We start from the raw sequence: 18,209 nt of genomic DNA on the forward strand, positions 1-18,209 counted from the left end.
TTCATTTTATTTATTTCTGTACATTGCTGGTATACAATAGATTTACACGGAAAAGACCATCACATGATCTAGGTAGCCTTTAACAGGTCTCATTCTTAAAAATCTGTCACACTGCGCTGAATGCCTATAAACAGACTATATCAGAAAGCCCTTAGTACAAATAAGTCATATAAACACATTTATTAGCATCTGTTCACATTGACATCCAAGCTTTTATCTTGCAAAACAGATTGTCCCGTTATTGTTAAGGCCTGTCTGTACAACGCTCTAAAGTACATCCTACTTGTCATTATTTATATAAAAAAATATTTACGCAACTAAAAATAATTATAAAACTATACAAAGAACAGAGGAAATACAGATTATGAAAAGGGGAAAGGAGATGAAGTAAACAAAAATATTTAAAGACTTGTGTGACAGTAACAGTAAGTTTGTTTTATTGCTTTGGTGTGTGCGTGGCAGCAGCCTGTGCAGATTCTGAATGTCCGTAGGTAAAGAGTGCAACAAGAATGGAGGAGGTCAGGCTACATGGTAACGCTCCCTTACGGGTTTATACTGTGGCCTTTTCCAAACACACAGCGATGATTGCTGATCGTCCCCCCCCCCCCCCCCTTGCAGGACTCTTTTCTGGGATCGGTGCAGCGGGCGGTCAGAAGGCAAATATGTCGTCTCCGAACGGACTGGAGCAGTTCTTGTGGTGGTTGGCGTTAGTGCTGTGCTCCCAGTCGGGTTCCGTAAGCCAGTCCTGAGGCATCACCCCAATGTCCAGGACCTGGGGGTTACTACGGGACACTGCCAGGCTGTGAAGGGAAGACAAGGCAGCTTTAGCATGGGCTCATGTACGTTTCAACAGCACGAGCGACGATAGTGCCAAATTTTATTCAACGTGCAATGTGCGAGATGCCAAGGAGAAACGGATGTAAGTCGTGGCTGACATCAACGAGATGGCCTGATTTAGTCACTTATCCATACACAGAAAATATTTGAAATCAAAGTATGTCTGTTAACAATGCAGTCAAGTTTGAGTATTGGGGCTAAAAAGGTTTACATTTTTGTTCACAATTATAATGATTTGTTTTAGAACATTTTCAGGCATTCATATAGATACTGATTCAAACGTGATTGAAAATGTACTCATTTAACTTGCAACACTATACAAATTACATTTGACAGGAAAGGTGTAGAAATTATAAAGTCAAAATGAATGTGATTAAAAACACATAAGCAATTGGTAGTATTAATTACACCATCTAATAATGGTGACTCAACACCTGCTTTTGTTCCAGAAGCAAATAAAATATCAAGAGTTTAAAAGAATAATGGAAGCTACTAATTTATTATCATTATAAGCCTTTTTGTGATCCAAAATATAATAGCGTGGCAGGCGCCTTTAGCATGACGCTTTTAGGGACTTTCGAACATGGTGGCTTATGCAACACTCCAGGATTATGGCACCCCTGCAAACAGCTGATCCAGGAGCGTCATAGAGGCCACTGATGGAAAGTAACGGCACCATGCTAACCACTCACTAATAAGTATTTTCTTTTTCCACATAAAAAAAAAGTTCCATAATGTACCTTTAAGCAAAAGGATCAAAACTAATCGCAGTACAAATCCATTGCAGTGCATCTTTGCATGAAGGGCTTGAACTACTTCTGACTTCCTTCTCATCCCTCTCAATCCTCACTGGCATGTCCGTTGAGGCCATATCTCAGCCATGGATCCACAGTGACCTTTGTCGTGTTTAGCCACAAACGGCTTCCCCTCTTATGTGTTAAATGTGTTCAAAGTCAGGCTGGAGGTCGGCCGGATTACCGGGACGTCTCGGCCGCCGGAAATGGGCGAACGAATAAGGCAGTGTGTGATGAAGTTAGCCAGTTGCTTGACACACTGCCCTACTTAAATGTTGGGACAAAGGCCTCACTGAGAAATAAAAGCAATGCCATTTCCAACACTGCCTCAGTGTTCACAAAAGACAAATAGACACAGGGATGGTTATCAGGGAAGAAGATAAAAGCAATTCTCGGTGATGATTAAATGGGGTAGGACATAACATTTTTCACTCTGACTGAAATTCAATACGCTGAATAAGCTTTCTTTTTCAGATCCCAGTTGGCAATAATTGTATTGGGCAAAAACCAATAAAGAATACAGAAAGCTATTTCGCACTATTGAATCCAGCCACGAGGAACACTGGTGACCTGCGCAGTGGTATTATTGGGTTTGTCGGCGATGGAATGAGCTGGGATTAAGGTTAGTAATTAGGACTACCAATCTAGAGCTAGGCACAGTAGCACTCAGATTTACCTGCACATGAACCATAGCCATCCAGAGCACGGCTAGGAACAAAACACATATTTTGTGCGGTTTAAAGCTCACACAGCAGCCATTTTAGTGATTTCAGCAGTATTGATTCCATCTGTCGCTCAAGTTTGCATGTTTACAGTTAGGACAAATTTCGTTGTACAGTTCATGTATAATGACAAATAAAGCAACAAACAAACAAACAAACACTTGCAGAATCAAAAGAACTAAAGCACAAAGTTTTACTTGAGCCAGAAAATTAAAAAAATCAAGGCGAATCATCAAAGACTTTTACACTTGAAGTTAGCTAAATGTCTTACCTGGAGAAGGCTTCATCCAAACCATCCTCAATCTCCTGGGGGGAAGAAAACCAGGTATAAAAATGCATTTTTGGGTAAATCATGTGTATTTGTTCTGACCAGTGATTTATATTTGGAAAACGTGCCCATCTGACCTACTTAAGTGTACAGAACAATGTTTACTCATTCACTGACAAACAATATGGTATTTTTAATGCAATGTCAAAGACAAACCCCAAAATACTAACTTAAGGGCTTTCGTGCTCTGTGGAATTAGCATTTCCCCTTTTGATCTGACAAACCACTTCTATGATTACTATACTTAAAGTGCTATCCAGTATGTGGGAGAAAACATAAATCTGATATATGACTTGACCCACTAACTATTTAAGAATGGAAGAGCTGAATGCATCTCTCCCCCCTCTCCCCCCCCCCTCTCTCCACAGTCAAAGACCAGACCGCATGTCCACGTACCCACTCCGGGTTGTTATTGCTCTCCTGGGGCTGGTGGTTATCCAGTTGCTCCACCTCAACATTCCCGTTGGTCTCCAGCACATTCCCACTGTCGTCAAAGTCCAGCAGGTTGTCTGTGGCCACGTCTGGGAGAGCAAAACAAGGAAAGGGTTAAGCATCGAGTAATATGTTTGAAAATGAATAATTCTATTTATAACACATTTGTTGGAATTGCTAAAATAAGCTTAACTAAACTATAAGTTTCATTGATTAGGTAAACCTAATTTGAAAGTATTTGCATGGGACTCATTATCAAACAAAGTTGGCAATTATTTATGGACATTCACACGGGATGCAAAATGTCAGTTATTGTCTTATTTTTATAAATCTTTTCCCGCAACTGACAGATAAAGACACCGACCATAAAGTTTTTGCAGTGGTTTATCATAATAAAGCATTTGCATGAGGACCTGTATTTAGCCTCACGTTTAGCAACCTGTAGTCAAAGTAAAGCAGCAACATAATAATTGAGCTTTACAAGCCTGTATTACCAAGTTTCTCAAAGCACTACACAGTAGTCATTATTCTCATATTCTCATCATTCATTTACTCCATACTCGGTGACGGTAAGCTACTGTTGTAGCCAGAGCTTTCCTGGGGTAGACTGAAAGAAACAAGGCACCCAGTCTGTGCCATCGGCCCCTCCGACCACTCACTCACTCACTCACTCCATTCACCCAGGCTTCCTGGTGTTCCCGAACGGTCTCCTATCAAAGTACCAGTCAGGCCCTTTCCCGTTTAGCTTTCGAGATCTGACAGGATCTTGTCTCCATGCAGACAAGATGGTGATATCCCACTCCATGAAAGTTACGATTCAAGTCTGCAGAGGCCGATGCGCTCACATAAGGTATATTGTTTGGGGGAATTCTTTCCACCAATGAAAACATCCATAATGAAATACTTATATTTTACTCTATTTACAAGGTGAATCATTACGCTGTGTAGCTTTAAATGTGTTGTTAAAATTTGTTTGAGTTGTTGGCTGGCAAAAACCCAAAGCTTCTTCTCACACAAACATGAGTGGACTCACCTGTTCCCTTCAGGCTGCCCAGGCTGTTGGATCTCTCCGAATGGGAACTATTACTGGACTCCCCAGCTGAACCGGACTTGGCGCGTTTCCCTTTCTCTATAGACGGAGAAAAACACACACAGCGAGATGATGCATAGGGCAGACATAAGGTATGGATTTAAAATTAGAAGCACAAACAAAACCATCTGCCTCCACATGAGAAAATCTGTATGACCCATTCCAAGACAACACCGTGGGGGGCTGGTATTAAAATATTTAAAAAGGCGTCATTTCATTAGGCGAAGAATAAACCAAATAATCGTCTTGTGTGTAATCTATTAGCCAAAAAGGAATGGTCTGATTATTGCACTACCTTTATTTTCATTTTATCACAGATTCCTCCCATCAGCCATAAGGGGTCAGTAAAGAACAAGGCCGGGAGTGATCGTGTAAGGCACAGACTTGAGATTTGTGTCCCTAAAGGAAACATTTGTTTCCCTGATGATCATTCAACGCTGGGAAACAAGTCAACAGCAGAGGAAAACCCGAGTCAACATTTCCTGCAGATTAGGAGGATTAGCCATGTTTTAAAAGTAAACCCTCCAGAGGTGAGGGGGGCATGAAGTTTACACCGATATGGATATTGGGAGGGTGGGATTGTGAGAATGTTTTTTAAATGTAAAGCACTTTGTGCTGAACACGTGTGTGCAAAAGCATTTTGTAAATAAAGTGTGATATGATTTGAATTACAGGCAAAATTGAACAAATGAACAGAATGCGAGTACTCATCATTATGCCTATGCTTCCTACGAATTACCAGTTTTAATTGTTTCGGGTGATATTAAAACAATTATTAGCAAGTATTCACATCCTATAACCACTGAAAACTTGCTCTCAATGCTGTTTTTGAACTGTCATAAAGGTCAAGGTTTGTGTGTTTATTGTCCATGGTCGACAAAGGCACAGTCTCTATATAAGAATAAAGGGCTTTTTCAAGAAAAGTCACTTCAAGATGTCAGTAAAAAAAATAAAAAATAAAAAAAGGTTGAGTTTTCCATGTTTACTTCCATGCAGTCTCTATCCATGCCTGAGGGTAGAATGAAGAAAAACAAAAACAAAGACAACATAATAATCAATAGATTATGAATACTTACTCAACCTATAGCAAATGTACACATGATACAGCAGACACTGAGATTAAGGGTTAATGCACTAGTTAAAGTTTACAATTGCGATTAGCCTTATTAAACCCACATCTACTCCCCATTTGCTCACTTTTAAAAGATAATTTGCAATAAAATCACTTCTTCCCTATTGCATCTTTTCAGCTTGACCAAAATGTGAGGGCTTACCTTCTTTAGCCACTTGCCAGAGTTCAAAGGCTACTGTGAAGGCTTGTGCTACCGTCAGAGCGACCGCCTGGGCCTGGAGGACACGACACAAAAGCACAAAAGAGCGGCTCAAAACGCTTGTCAACTGTCCACTGACGCAGCTTCAGAGGACCATCCACGCGGCGCTAAAGGAGAGAATGTCAGGGCATCGCTCGAGACAACTGTCTGAAGTTTGACATTTCATTTGAAACGCTTTTAGGTTCAGAGAAAAGTGCGGGAAAGTAGTCAAAAACAGTCAGAAAAAACACAGAAGAACAAGGATTGCTTTTGATCTTGTTTTTTTTCAACTTGTCACAATATATTATGTGAGATTATGAATGCATGTCGTGTATTAAAAAGAACATTTAACAGCATTTTTCCTTTTTCAGCAACACAAATGCCTCAAATGTTTTTTTTTCTGCATATATGCTACATCAAGCCTCACAACCCACAAGTCTATAGTTGTTTATGTGTCTGGAGTCGTGTTTTGCTTTCATTCATGAAGGCTTGTATAATCCTCAAATTTGATTGTTTCTTCTTCTACTACTACTACTACAGAAAGCGCTCTGATCTGTGTATCCTGGATTTTGTTGCGAAATAGATCATAGACCCAATCGGAAGAGCCTATGATCCATCCACAAACCTGTTCTGAGAAGCTCTGCGTATGAACATATAAAATTCCTGGTATGTTATTGATTAAAAATGGTGGTTTGTATCTAGTTTAATTATAGTACTTCCCTCAGCTGCCACCACGGGGGGCATCGCGCAACATACAGTACTAGATGCCTATAAGAGCTGCTCTTCCTCATCAAGTGTCTTTCCAGACACATAAATTAATTAAATCATATTACATGACAAATCGTAGTATGGATGACATTACCTTCTTCAAAAAATTGCCAATATTTATGTGCAAAATTTTCACTTGATATCAGCACACCTTGGGCTGCATATTAGTACATGTGGTCAATTTACATATTTAAAGCAGTAACTAATGCCCCTAGAGGCCATAAGTGCCACTGCAGGTGTCGTAGCATGTTACGGTTTTTTACTCATTATTTGTCTTTTGTCAGCATACTCTCACGGACAAAGGGAGAGAGGGATATCCATCCAATTACACAATGGAGATATTTTTTTTCCCTCAAACTTGGTTGTAATTACTGTTTTAGTGGCGCTAGCCCACAGTTAGCTTTACCCGTTAGCCCGTTAGCTAGTGTGTATTGGTGGCTCCGACCCCTAGGCAGGACAGCCACAAGTGTGTTTTTCTGGCCAGAGACGCCAGGGGGAGATGAAAGACCCCCCAATCATCCCATCAACACTTGTATTACCCCTAGAGGGACTACGGAAGGGATTTATTAAGGTAAACTTAGTCTGTTTCACAAACTGTGGTATGAGGACTGATATGCTAGCCCCACAACACTTCATAACTCATCTTGATTCAGACCTTGTTATTCCTTACTATAGTCTCCGGGTTGGTGCAAGGTTAATGCAGTTTGATGTTCAGCTCCATATCAATATTTAGTTTCATAAGAACATAAGAATACATATACAATACATACGAATTGTGACGCGCTCCCCAAAATGTATGTGTCCTCTAGTACCCTAAACCTTCCTTGACCCAAAGTGTATACAGAAGGTAATGTATGGTCAACATATCCCAGAGGAGGAAGAGGGGGAGGAGGAGGGATGAGCGGGTAAGATGAGAAGAAAAATGTCCTTCTGGATGTCAACGCTAAGCAATACAACAAACAGGAAAAAAAAAGAGTTGGCTTCTAATGTTTCCTAGAGGAAGGAAGGATCAGAAGGTTAGATCAGGCCAGAGCTGTCGGACTTAGAGATTAATGAGGAAACTAGAGGGATTCATGCTCACAAATAACTGCCTCGGATACGATACACACTTAGCGCATGCTGAACTTACCACTTTCCTCTTGGAGCAGAGGTAGGCGTGACACTCCAGCGTCCCGTTCAGGGTGTTTTGGGCTATGTAGGCAAACACTTTATCGTGCAGCTTGTCCACAGTGCAGTAGGATATCCTGCGGGTCAAAGTTCGAAAGGTCAGACACACAAAAGCACCAAGTATAGGCCAGCTGCAGGAAGAGAGGCATGTGCTTATACAGGGGCCGTGACCTCAGCAAAACAAGTGAGCCTAGTAAAGTCTACAGGAGGAGTTAGTCCACGCACCTGTATATAGAGACATTCTCCAGAGGCTTGTTGGTGCCGCTGTCGTACAAAGCGATTCCATTCGGGGAGATTTTCAGAGAAATCTTTTGAGGCTTCTTTCCACTGGCTTTGGCCTGTCCAAACAACAACAAAATGATTAGTTTCCTCGATTCACGTCTACTATGTTGGTTTACTTAATCGCTCAGGTGCACTTCCCCTTTGGCTTAATTGTTAACTTCGATTCATTTGCCTGGATGAGCAACAGGGAAATTGTGATTAATGCTGGGCAAACACCACATTTAGTCAAAACCCACCAACGTCCAAAATGTCCCAGGAAAGAGGGGCAGGTTTTAAATGTAACCAGGATGAGTCAGCGGCGAGTGTAAAAGCGGTGGACAAACATTATAAACACTAGTGCCGCTTGTCATGTGAGGGGGCGTTTTACTGCTGAAACACACAGTGACATCACTGAGCAGCTTATTTGTACAGAGCTTCGTGATGGGAAAAGCATACACATGCAAAACAGGGCAAAGGGCAGAACTTTGTGTTGGTCACGGTCAGTGGTCACACACCTGTTCAACGTGTCATGACTGTAGACGTATTGAGGTAAACGGACATAAAAAAAAAAAATACTGCTGCAACACGTTTTGTAGTGTGTGGGCAGAAGATGTTGTAGAAAAGTCTGTGAATTAAACTAAAAATCATGTGTTTTAAGAACATAAGGTAAACAAAATAATGACAATAACAACCTCAAAAGCTGGGGATTCTTTAATGTTTTAACCTCTTAACCCCCTCCTGAACCGAGCACATTGTCTCCAGTTTGGTTTCTTTTCAAAGCTTCTTGAAAATAAGCGCCAAAATAGCGATGAAAACGAGACACAAACAGGGATGAAAACACAACAAAAAAGTTACAAAAACGCATTAGGACAGCTACACAACAAAAACGAGGCAAAATAGAACAAACAACAGTTACAAAAAACGTGAGAAAATACGTCAAGTACACAAAAACTCACGACGTGGTAACAAAGCGGTCTTAGCTTTCAAATGAGGCATATAGGCTGTCAACTCTCCAGTCCGGAAGCTTTTAGATTTGGGTAAAGCTGAACATGGGGGAAAATGTGCTTGGTGAAGGCACACAGGTAAGAGGTTAAAATTTAAATGTTTGGCCGCTCTTGTATTTTTACTGCGTGTTTCTGCTTTGTCTGAATCCAATTGTGTTCATCAAAATATTCCGAATAATTCTAACGAGATGGAAGGCAGGTCAGAATTCTTTGTAATTACTGGGCCTGTTCATATGAAACAACAAAAAAAAACTCCCACAAAGTTCAAAATCATCTGAACTGTGGCCAAATTAAAGTGTCAAAGTGGTGAAATTATTCAAATCTGTCTAATAGATTTCAAATGAAAAAAAAAAACAAGGTTCAACATCTGGATATTTCTGTCGGGACATTTTTGTCAATACCTGCATTCCACCAACAGTGTTCATTGGCCTCCCCTTTCATTCGAGATTTTGACATCTAGACGTCACCAGTTTCTGTCTGACACATTACAATACCAGTTAAGTCAGTCACACAGCGCTCTCACCGTGGCAATGATCCTCTTAACTGCGGCGGCCGAGAGCTCCTGACCCTTGGGCTGGTCAACCAGGGTCATACCCAGGTGTCGAAGGTTAAAGGTCATACCCTCCAAGATGGTCTCTCGCGTGTCCGTCCAGTTCTCTGGCAGCTCTGCAAACAGCGGCAAAGTGGGTCACTATAACAGGAAGCTGCCAGGATAAACACTTGACTTGTTGTTGCTTATGTCATCTATGGGCCCCCCCCCAAAAAAATGAAAACAGTAAATATTTGTAGCACATATTCCGGTAAATCTAAAAACATTGCTTTGGTCGTGAGAACTTTTTTAACATTCCAAGAAGAGGAAATGTAAACAGCCTCCGTTGAACTTGAAATTGCGCCATTTCGAGTCTGCTCTCCCTGAAAAACAAATCAGGACGGTCTATCTGGGTCAAAGGTTTGCCGACGTAAAGTCAATATTGTATAAAAAAAATTCAGAACTCACTTTGCAGTAACCTTGGCAGAAAGTAGCCAGCATGTACTTTAAGGGGCAAGCGTTTTTTCCTCAAACTAACACCGGCCTGAATTACTTTTTTAGTGAAATATGCAAAGAAAACAGAGGTTTCAGCTGTGTAGGTCAACACACATATTATTGCACTTTATATGTGTGATGATTACCAAAACCTCAACCAGTGTATTACGCTTGCATGTTGTATTTATTTCATTGTAAAAAGGAAAATGGCGTGTTCATATTTGCATGTATAAAATGCTTAACCTTTTAACCCCCACCTGAGCCAAGCACATTTTCTCCAGTACCCAAATCTAAAAGCTTTGTCAAAATAACAAGGATGAAAAAATGAAGTGGGACAAAAATGTGTGATGAAAATGCAACAAAAAAGCCCCAAAGGAGTAACAGAAAAGTAATGAAAAAAAAAAAAAAAAAAAATAAGGTAAAAAAGGTTAAAAAAAAAAATGACAACAACATGAGGAGAGAGAACTGTTCAGATGAGTTTTGAGGCGTTTTAGATTTGGGTAAAGCAGGACTGCACTTGGTTCAGGTAGGTGTTAAGCATCATTTAAATTAAATGTGTATGGACATCCATCCACTCCACAAAAAATAATTCAACAATCTTGAAAGAGAAGAGAAAGACAGATAAACCCAGCACACTTTTTATTTACTTGTTGTAGTGTCAAGTCCTTTTGCGCTATAGCATAGAGATAGGTTTGTGTCATTTATGGTCAAAGTTGGAAAAACACAAAAAGTGTATAAAAAGAGCCTTTAATTCTACAATTATCATCAAGAATCACATAGTCTTAACACACCATTAATTGACACAAGTACTACTTCTGCTACGGCCACCACTTTGCCCCTAAACTTAATGCATTCTCGTTCTCACATGTAACTGTCCACCTCTGTGAGCCCTAAAGTAACAGTCTGGATACACAACAATTGTGAAAACGCACTCCCAGCTCTCAACACCGCTCTGCTAAACCGAACCAGATGCCGAATTCCTGTGATTCATGTCAAAGTAAATGCAGCATTCCAGGGAGTGTGTTAAAGAATGAACTCTGCAACTATCGCTCTGTAGGGCACAGAGGCTACTTGAGGTTTTATCAAGTCCGACCCTGACCTATAGCGTGTGTTTACAGTGAGGAAAAGTGTGCGAAGGGAGGGGTCTTTGTGAGGGAGGCGCAGCAGGAATACTTGGAAAATGGACCCTGGAAGCGTTCAGTCCTCTGGGAGAGACTGCATACCTCGCACTCAAGCAGACACATGTTTGCTCACACGTGCGTACGCTACGAATGTGGACCTGCCATTTGTCATGTCAGGAGATCTGAGAAAATAAACCTTTTAAGCCAGTATGTAGAACAACATCAAAAATCTATAGTATCTAAACATGTCACAGTTATATTATCGGCTAGGCCCCAAACGGCGACCTTAGACCTTTGCACTATGCTTGACTCAACATTAAAACTACCAGGTTAAAGGCACTGTACCTGATGTTTTTTTGTCAAGCAGTGGAATTAAATTTGCACTAAACTAACAATATTTCAAAATAACAGCCAAACTTTCTTATAAGCTTGGAATTTTACATACATATCTGTAGTCAAGAGGGTCCTTACATTTCCAGAAATTGAGATATAGGCCATACAGAATCTAAGATCTTTTGTCGCTCTAATTACTGGCAACTCATTTGAGGAGCTAAATGCATCAAAGTTCAGTATCAAGTGGCCTTGGCCCAGCCGCAGTGTAAAACGTGAGGGGCGGGCGCAGGTCATAGGTCGTAACTCGTGACACGTGAAAAGGAAACGGCAGCGCGGCTGTGCTAATCGAAGCTGTACGCTAACTGATACCAGGTGAGACCCACTGTACAATACCGCAGAGCCCAGCATCGGGAGTACCATTACTGGGGATCAAAAGGGAGGGCACTCAAGGTGAGGGGTCTCGGATGACACAGACAGACTGCAGCCGGAAATCTGGCCTGCAAAGCCCAAAAGACACAGGATCAGACACACACACACAAAAAAAAAAATCCATCTCTGAGATTCGTTTTGCTTAATATTATATTTTTTCCCCCCCTCCCCGAGCAATACACAAGCATTTTCCGGCAGCAGATCAAATCTCACAGTGATGGCAAAAAGAGACCATTTATTACTTGTCAACACAGAAGTTGAAAGAATGATATGAGATATATTTTAAGGTTTTCCAGAAATGTAAAATATTGTTACTGGCACAGCAGTTACAGTAAGCGAGTTGCTTTTGGGCACTTTTGCAACATTGTTTTGGCTATTGGAACCAACTTGATACAACGCTACTTGCTTGCAACAAACAGTGGATATGAGTCTTTGCTTTTAGACACTCCATTCTCTCTCTATCACAAAAGGATAGTGTATCTTTAATATGACTTTAATAATAATAATTTGGCGACAAACAATCTTATCGGACATACATTGAAGGAGGACATGTCTACCACAAGAGTGTCAGTTAAAAAAAAAAGCACAACTCTGCCCACATCCGCCCTCACATCAGCCTGATTTACACCCCTAGACCAAACAGCGCATCGCCGTGGCAACCTACAAACTGTGCCACTGCGATTTTACCTAATGACTGTAGCCAAACAACCATTTACACCCAGCTATTGCCACTAGTTTGACCCTTTTCCAACTCCACTGAACTGATCAGGAAGGGAACGACATTTCAGGGAAATTTATGGCGGCTTCTGCCCGATGCACAGAAGCATAAACAACACGGGGAGATAATGGGGGTTTAGGAGAGGAGATATGCAAAGTCAAATAAACATTACAGGCGAGGAGGATTTAGCACAATGCTCTTGTATAGTACACACGGAGTAATAAGAGCAAAGGCTAATCCCACCACATGTTTGAACAAAAATACGTACTAACCCAAATTGACGCGGCAAGAGACTTTCAATGTTCTTAAAGCTTACAGAAGGTTTTCCACTGGGGGGCTGCTGGTCGGATTGACCGTTGCGACACAAGGCAAGCATGGGGTAAAAAGTTATTCCATTGCGGGTTTCAGCATGCTGCATCTACAGTATATGAACTTCCTAATCCTGCAACAGGGCGCCAGGAGATAGTCCTGTAACACTGAAACACATGGGCTCCAGTTGGTGAGGACTTTGCCTGGAGCTCCCTCTACAGGCAGCAGTGGGAATGACAGCGGAAAAGAGGCTTTCAGTTTCATCTAACCGCGTGGTTTACAACTCCACATCACTGCGTCAGAAAAGATCTGACGTTAGGAGCTTAATAAATGTGGAGGATGATTTCTGTTTCATTTATGGTGCAAACGAGTCAGTGAGGTACAGATCGGTTGTTTCTTGTACTGCTAAAACACTCCAAAGCAGAGAAAGTTACTCCACACTGTATGGAGAAGTGAAGAAACAACGTCAATTTTGATAGATCTCCTTTAATGCTTCACTATTGCCTTTTTCCAGTTTACACGGAAACGAACATCCAACATTTTCCAGCCAAATGCAAGCAGCTGGTATTTAGTCAGACGGTGCTGGAACGATTATTGCCATTGTGCACTGTAGTCCTACCTACTCCACACTCTTGGCTTGTACAACATCTCCATTTGGAAAAAGGGCATTGCTATGGACGAGCCCTCCTGGCGGCTCCCTCTGGCTGGTCCTTGACACTGGCACAGTTCCACTGCAGGTTGTCTGGGGCGACCAGCACAAGGCTACTGCCGGACAGAAAGGGGAAAGAGAAGGACCTTGCTGTTTGCCGTTTGAAAACAGAGCAGTCTCTATTGGGATGGATAAATGGATGCTGTCAACTGGCTATGGCCCTCAGCGGACCCATCCATTCTGGTTAGTATAGGGAAGAAATTGTATATTTTTATACAGTGCAATGCTGATGAGGCGGATCACCAGGGGATTCTCGGTGGAAAGTTAAATCCTGTTCCAAATATGTAAGAAAACTGCAAACTATAAAACCATAAACCCAAAAAAACCCAAGTTGGTGTGGGATCATTTCACATTTTAAGACAAAAACACTCAAGTTAATGGAAATTTGTCAGTGTTGAAGGGGGCGCTGTACATACATGTTTAGTAGGTACTTCAGTAGATAAAGGGGCGCCATGTAACGGCCGCCCTGGTGCGTTTGGCGCAGTAAAATTCCTAGTTGTGAATCTGTTCATGCCAATGGCAATAAGAAAATTAAAAAGCATTTGAATTCTGGTTGTAACGGCCTTTATTTTACATCAAAGTCTGAGATTTAGTCATTCAGTCTCAGTTTAAGATCTCGTTTAGAACTGGTTTGTCTTGGATTAGACCTGGTTCAGACCTAGACCTAGTTTGTTCACAGCAGCATAATTCTTTCATCAAAATGCAACACATTCAACTCTTTCAATTGCTTCAAAAGTTGTTGTTTTTTACTGTAAAATTTTAATCTGATTTTTTTTTTTTTTTTTTAATTTGTTGCTCCTGTATTTGTACACTTAGAGGAAAATACTTTTGAGTTGTATAAAGCAGGCGTCAGATCAAAATGGTGGCTTTTGCAATATGTCAGGGCATTGTTGTCAAGCCCCTCTTAAGGTTAAAACCTGACACATTTTTACAGCTAATATTTCTCAAACAATACCAACTCCACATGTCACACGCACAATCTATTGAGCATATCAACAACGACCCTAAACCTATTCTGATTCCAAAACAAGAAACGGTTTCTTATTGTTCTGAAATGATTAGCAAAAGTCTACAATATAAATAAATGTACAAACTTCTGACCAATTTTTCACCGCGATGCTTCTCCGCCCCCCTGAGGCTGAGGAAGTTATGGGGGGGGCTCATTTTAAAGCTCTGACTAAGCTCTTTCTGTTGCAAAAAACGCACAGTCTCTATCATTTCTGTCTCAACCCGGAGATATCTGCCTTTTTATCGGTTTTGGATTTAAATGATCGAAAACGCCATAATATACTGTATCGGTTGGGCCCTAGTACTAATGAGGAAAATGTAGTGTAAGATCAGTGATGTTGTAAGCAAGTGAGTGCTTTATTTGTCATTGTACAACAAAATTGCGTCCAGGTGTCGGTTAGTCCTGAGCCCGTCACTGTTGTGGGCCAATCTGAACGGCATTGTGCAATAAGTCACCCCAGTACATTTCTTCAGAATTACAGTTTTGTTTTAGTTGCTTTTGCTCCTTGTGTTAATAATTTGACAATTCACTATTACATTTGCTATTGTCGTTGATGAAATGGATCTATGTTATGATTTCTTTCATAAAGGTTAAGAGTAAAGTTCATAGTTTGGTTGGTAGATCATAATGCCCTGTGTTATTTGGCAGAGTGTTTGATCTTTATCATAGATTACATTTAGATGTTTACTTCTATTTGTCATTCAAAAAATGTGACTTCAAAATATAGCTTTAACTTGGAACAGCAGCATGAGAAGTTATTGGACAGCATAGGATGTTAATGCTATGGTACAGTTTTGTTGACAATATATCACTTTTACTGTGGAGATAGCAACTTCATCGATATAGAAACATTTCCTTTTGTACTTAAAGCGGCTATTTTGCCTTTTTGAGTTAATATGATTTAAAAGGTGCTTAAAGTACAAGAGACACCGTTTCAATTTTCCCCTAAAATGTCCATCTTTAGCATGGATGTTCTCAAAAACTGCAAGGTTGTGCGCGGATAACTTTTTTTCCTGGCCTTAAACAGTAAAAATGTAGGTAGTGTCTCATTTGCTGGAACAAAACACAATTTCTAGGCCTCTTTTTGACCAGCGACAGCAGCCTCAATGTGCACCTGCCTGTGTTGTCACATGTCATTGCTCGCTCACAGCAATACCCTGTGTCAAAATTAAAGTGGGTCAGTACAAGGAACATTAACTTGGCTAATCGTCCAAGTAAATATCCCATTACAGTATAGCAGCATTTAGCCGAGTTTGCCCTTTGATTTCACAGGCTTGTAGGAAATGTCAAATCACTCCTATGCACTACACAGCGAACTCCCTTTGACATACTTTTGGCACTAGTGGAATTTTTCACCTAATCTCAGTTACAAGATGTGGGGAAAGCTAGACTGTAATTTCTAATGACCCTTTGGAATTCAAACCAGAGCTGCTTGAACTTGAGTGGACGAGGCTGTGCACTGGGTGACCCGCAGCATTCCTCCATTGTCTTCTGCTGGGTTACAGCTTTTGGGCTTTAAGCCCCTCGTCATTCCTCCCAGAACTTTATGTGACGGATCAAGTGATTTACTTTACAAAGTGGCCCTTGAGTCCCACAATGAGCGTCGAAGTGGCCCGAGCAGTTAGAGAGCATGAGCTCCAGCCTGCTCAAAACAAGTGGAATAAAATCTTCTGTTGGACATTTTTTGGGTTACCTGAGGTGGCCAAGTCATGTTTTTAATAAAGTAATTTAAACTGAAGTCACACGAAGGCATCTCTACTTACCCTTGGAAACTGTAAAAAGTAAAATAAATAAAATGAGCGCTTAACCTTGAAACTTCACTAACCTCTAACCAAATGTGCGGTCTGTGTGATTGGTGGTGGTCAGAGGTACCATAGGTGATGAATGCCAGTAATGCTTGAAACTGAAACTTTTCCTGGTCCTGTTGAATAATGCTTTTCTATTTCTTTATGTACAACCACTTTGATTCTAGTCTTTTATCATTTATTTGAGCTGAAGATTCAAGACATAATGCTCCAATTGGTGCGGTCACTAACCCAATTGAAAATCATTTATGAATGACTTAGAAACGCAACTTCATGTTTTGAAAAAGTTTAAAATGCATAGTATAAATTGTCAACTTTTTCAAAACATAAGGTTGTCAGCCTTCTGAAAACAGTGGGGGCTCTACTAACCTTATCCATCTGAGGATGTTAATATTTGTTATTTATTTTCACAGACAACTACAGAGGTTTTGAACATACTTCTTACTTTTAAAGCCTGACAGAAACCCCAAAGGGCAGAAACCCCAAAGGGCAAAATGACAAGTCAAGAAGATGCCTAGAAAGTTCATGCACCCTGAGCCTTCAACTGAAACTGGCATTAACCTCACTCATTCACCATGCGATTTCAGTCTTTAACATCAAACATCCTTTAAATAGCTCTGAGTAAGTTTCCTGCAAAGATTTCCACCGGAAAAATCTCAGAATAGTAGGAAACCACATTTCATGGAGAGAAGCGAAAAATAACCCTCCAAGTCCCCAAATCCTGAATGGGGGTGGGTCTAAAATGTAAAGTCAAAACAAAAGATCAGCATTAAAAAATGTTTAAAAAAAAAACACAAGTCTAAGAAAACATTTCATCCGTGAATGTTTTCCACGATCTTTAGCAACGTGAGCTCACTAGCACAGCGGTAACAACAGCGGCGCCTGGCCACAAGTTAACCAAAACAAAACCAAAAAAAACAAAAACTTTTCGTATAGTGAATCTTACTTCTGTGTCTGCCCGACGTCCACGACTGCTTCGCCATGCTGGGACTGCGGATGATCGCTCTCCCTGCCGACCTGAGCGCATCCATGTCGGTGTAGAAAAGTGCTGTGAGTCGGTGCAAGTGGAGGATTGTTGTGGAGCTTTGGGGTGGGCTGCTGTGGCTGCTGTGGCTGCCGCTGCTGCTGCTGTGCACTCCTGATGGACAGGACTGCTGTGTGGTGTGGTGGTGCCTTCCCGGGCGCTCAGAAACGCCGCTATTTACGAGGTCGTGCGCACGTGAGCGAGCCCCAGCTGAGAGACCACACTTACAAGCGACGTTTGGGGCACCTCGGAAAGTTGAGTCTTCATTGTCTGATTATCATTTGACATTTATTCATATTATTTCTTATTTCTCATATGAAGTCGCTGTACCCTCAAACACGTTGCCATTATATCTACCCCAAAACGTGCAATCTCAGAAGTAGCAATAAAAGCAAATGGAGAATTAATTTAAAGCTGCATCATGCAACTTTTTTGTGGGGGAAAAAAAGTTGATAGGCGTATTTTACCTTGTAGTGACCCAGCAGCTGTATGAGTGGTCAGCATGGCGCTTTTACTTTCTTTTAGACTTTTACTCTACAGGACGCCCCAGGGCCTATTATTTGGAAGGTTTTCACTGCTGACGGACCCTCTCACCAGAAAACCTACAAAACAATTGATGCTGGATACCACCGTGATGGAAATTAAAGCCGCCATGCTGACCACTCTTGCAGCCACTGAGTCACAAAAAGGTCAAACACACAAATATCAACTTTTTGGTTTTCACATAAAAAGTTGCAAAACGCAGCTTTAAGTGGGAGGGGTATTTTTTTGCATTAAAAGCAGTAGAAGTGGGCTTGATAGTAGCCTAACGCAAGTAGTCGCAAGGTGAGTGTATTGCTTCTGATTCACTTAGTTATTATTACTAGTATAATCTGATCATTTTCAGAAAAATAAAGTACAAAGTTACAGTTACTAGTTATTGTTCCCCTGTACAAATCAAACAAAAAGCAATACTATACTTTGTTCTAGCAGTGAGTCATACAACAACCGATACGGACTGGGAGGTTTGTCTTGC

At 41.0% G+C, this 18,209-nt stretch overlaps 1 protein-coding gene across 2 annotated transcripts; it reads right to left on the bottom strand.

Annotated features, from left to right (window-relative positions):
- On the bottom strand, positions 1-17,299 carry ldlrap1a (low density lipoprotein receptor adaptor protein 1a). 2 transcript variants are annotated; one of them, XM_079571154.1, is made up of 10 exons: positions 17,117-17,298; positions 9,237-9,379; positions 7,674-7,786; positions 7,411-7,525; positions 5,478-5,550; positions 4,147-4,242; positions 3,078-3,202; positions 2,625-2,659; positions 2,308-2,339; positions 617-800 (listed from the first exon to the last, which is right to left on the bottom strand). In XM_079571154.1, exons 1-10 carry the CDS (start codon positions 17,199-17,201, stop codon positions 754-756), a joined length of 864 nt encoding a protein of 287 aa, XP_079427280.1. In that variant the 5' UTR covers positions 17,202-17,298; the 3' UTR covers positions 617-753. The 2 variants fall into 2 exon arrangements, with proteins under 2 accessions (XP_079427279.1, XP_079427280.1); XM_079571153.1 differs by lacking the exon at positions 2,308-2,339 and having other exon boundaries at positions 1-800; positions 17,117-17,299.
- Between the last annotated feature and the right edge of the window lie 910 nt (positions 17,300-18,209).

This window comes from Gobius niger (genome assembly GCF_951799975.1).
Source record: "Gobius niger genome assembly, chromosome: 14".
NCBI lineage: Eukaryota > Metazoa > Chordata > Actinopteri > Gobiiformes > Gobiidae > Gobius > Gobius niger.

What these genes read in the sequence shown, in the direction of transcription:
- ldlrap1a (XM_079571153.1), bottom strand. Translation starts at nt 17,201, where the DNA reads ATGGATGCGCTCAGGTCGGCAGGGAGAGCGATCATCCGCAGTCCCAGC. An exon ending in CTGGCAAGTGGCTAAAGAAG is followed by an intron (nt 4,243 to 5,477) that starts GTAAGCCCTCAC and finishes CTCCGTCTATAG; the next exon opens with AGAAAGGGAAACGCGCCAAG. An exon ending in GGGCAGCCTGAAGGGAACAG is followed by an intron (nt 3,203 to 4,146) that starts GTGAGTCCACTC and finishes TTGCTCTCCCAG; the next exon opens with ACGTGGCCACAGACAACCTG.